Source organism: Chrysochloris asiatica, unplaced genomic scaffold (genome assembly GCF_000296735.1).
Source record: "Chrysochloris asiatica unplaced genomic scaffold, ChrAsi1.0 scaffold00105, whole genome shotgun sequence".
Classification (NCBI taxonomy): domain Eukaryota; kingdom Metazoa; phylum Chordata; class Mammalia; order Afrosoricida; family Chrysochloridae; genus Chrysochloris; species Chrysochloris asiatica.
In genome coordinates, this window is record NW_006408623.1 from 3,375,979 (window position 1) to 3,376,594 (window position 616).

At 47.4% G+C, this 616-nt stretch overlaps 1 protein-coding gene across 1 annotated transcript in view; it reads left to right on the forward strand.

The window, feature by feature from the left end:
* Window positions 1-389, forward strand: part of FANK1 (fibronectin type III and ankyrin repeat domains 1) — a 32,977-nt gene extending 32,588 nt beyond the window's left edge. Inside the window, exons 10-11 of the mRNA XM_006867471.1 lie at window positions 177-221; window positions 324-389. Of these exons, the coding sequence (XP_006867533.1) occupies window positions 177-221; window positions 324-389 (111 nt within the window). The remainder of the gene's footprint in view (window positions 1-176; window positions 222-323) is intronic.
* Window positions 390-616: the final 227 nt, after the last annotated feature.

Below are 616 nucleotides of genomic sequence, written 5' to 3' on the forward strand. Positions count from 1 at the left end.
TACAAGTTTGTGTATATACAAGGGAGCTTCAAAAGTTGATGGAGGATGGACAATGTCCTAAAACTTCTTGAAGCCTCCTTGTGTGAGTGTGTGAGTGTGTGTGTGTGTGTGAGTGTGTGTGTGTGTGAGTGTGTATACAAAGAAATCACCACTGTGTCTGTCATTTCCCCTTTCAGTTCGGCAAAGGCGTCTTAGAGATGGCGAGAGTCTTCGACAGACAGGTTTGGATGTTTGTCTTTCAGAGCTGAGTCTGTAGTACTGAGAAAATGGAAGCCCCCATCAGGAGCTTGGGTTCCCTTCACCTGTTTGTTGTGTTTGTTCAGAACGTCGTCTCCTTACTAGAAGAAAGGAAGAGGCAGTGCAGACAGCAGAAGCCATTTCCCTGCTGAGCAGAGCGCCCATTGCCCCGGGAAGCGGAGTGGAAGGCTGCTGTGCCCCCAGACACATGGACCTCTGTGCCTCCGAGGGCTGCCCTACACATTGCATTATTTATGTAGTTGAAGATTCACAGTGACTTTATTGTACCGTATGACTGTTCCCACTCAGAAAATACACCATTTTATCTAAGTGTGTCTGTTGGTTGTATCGTCACTGGGTGTTCATGGAACAGGGATGT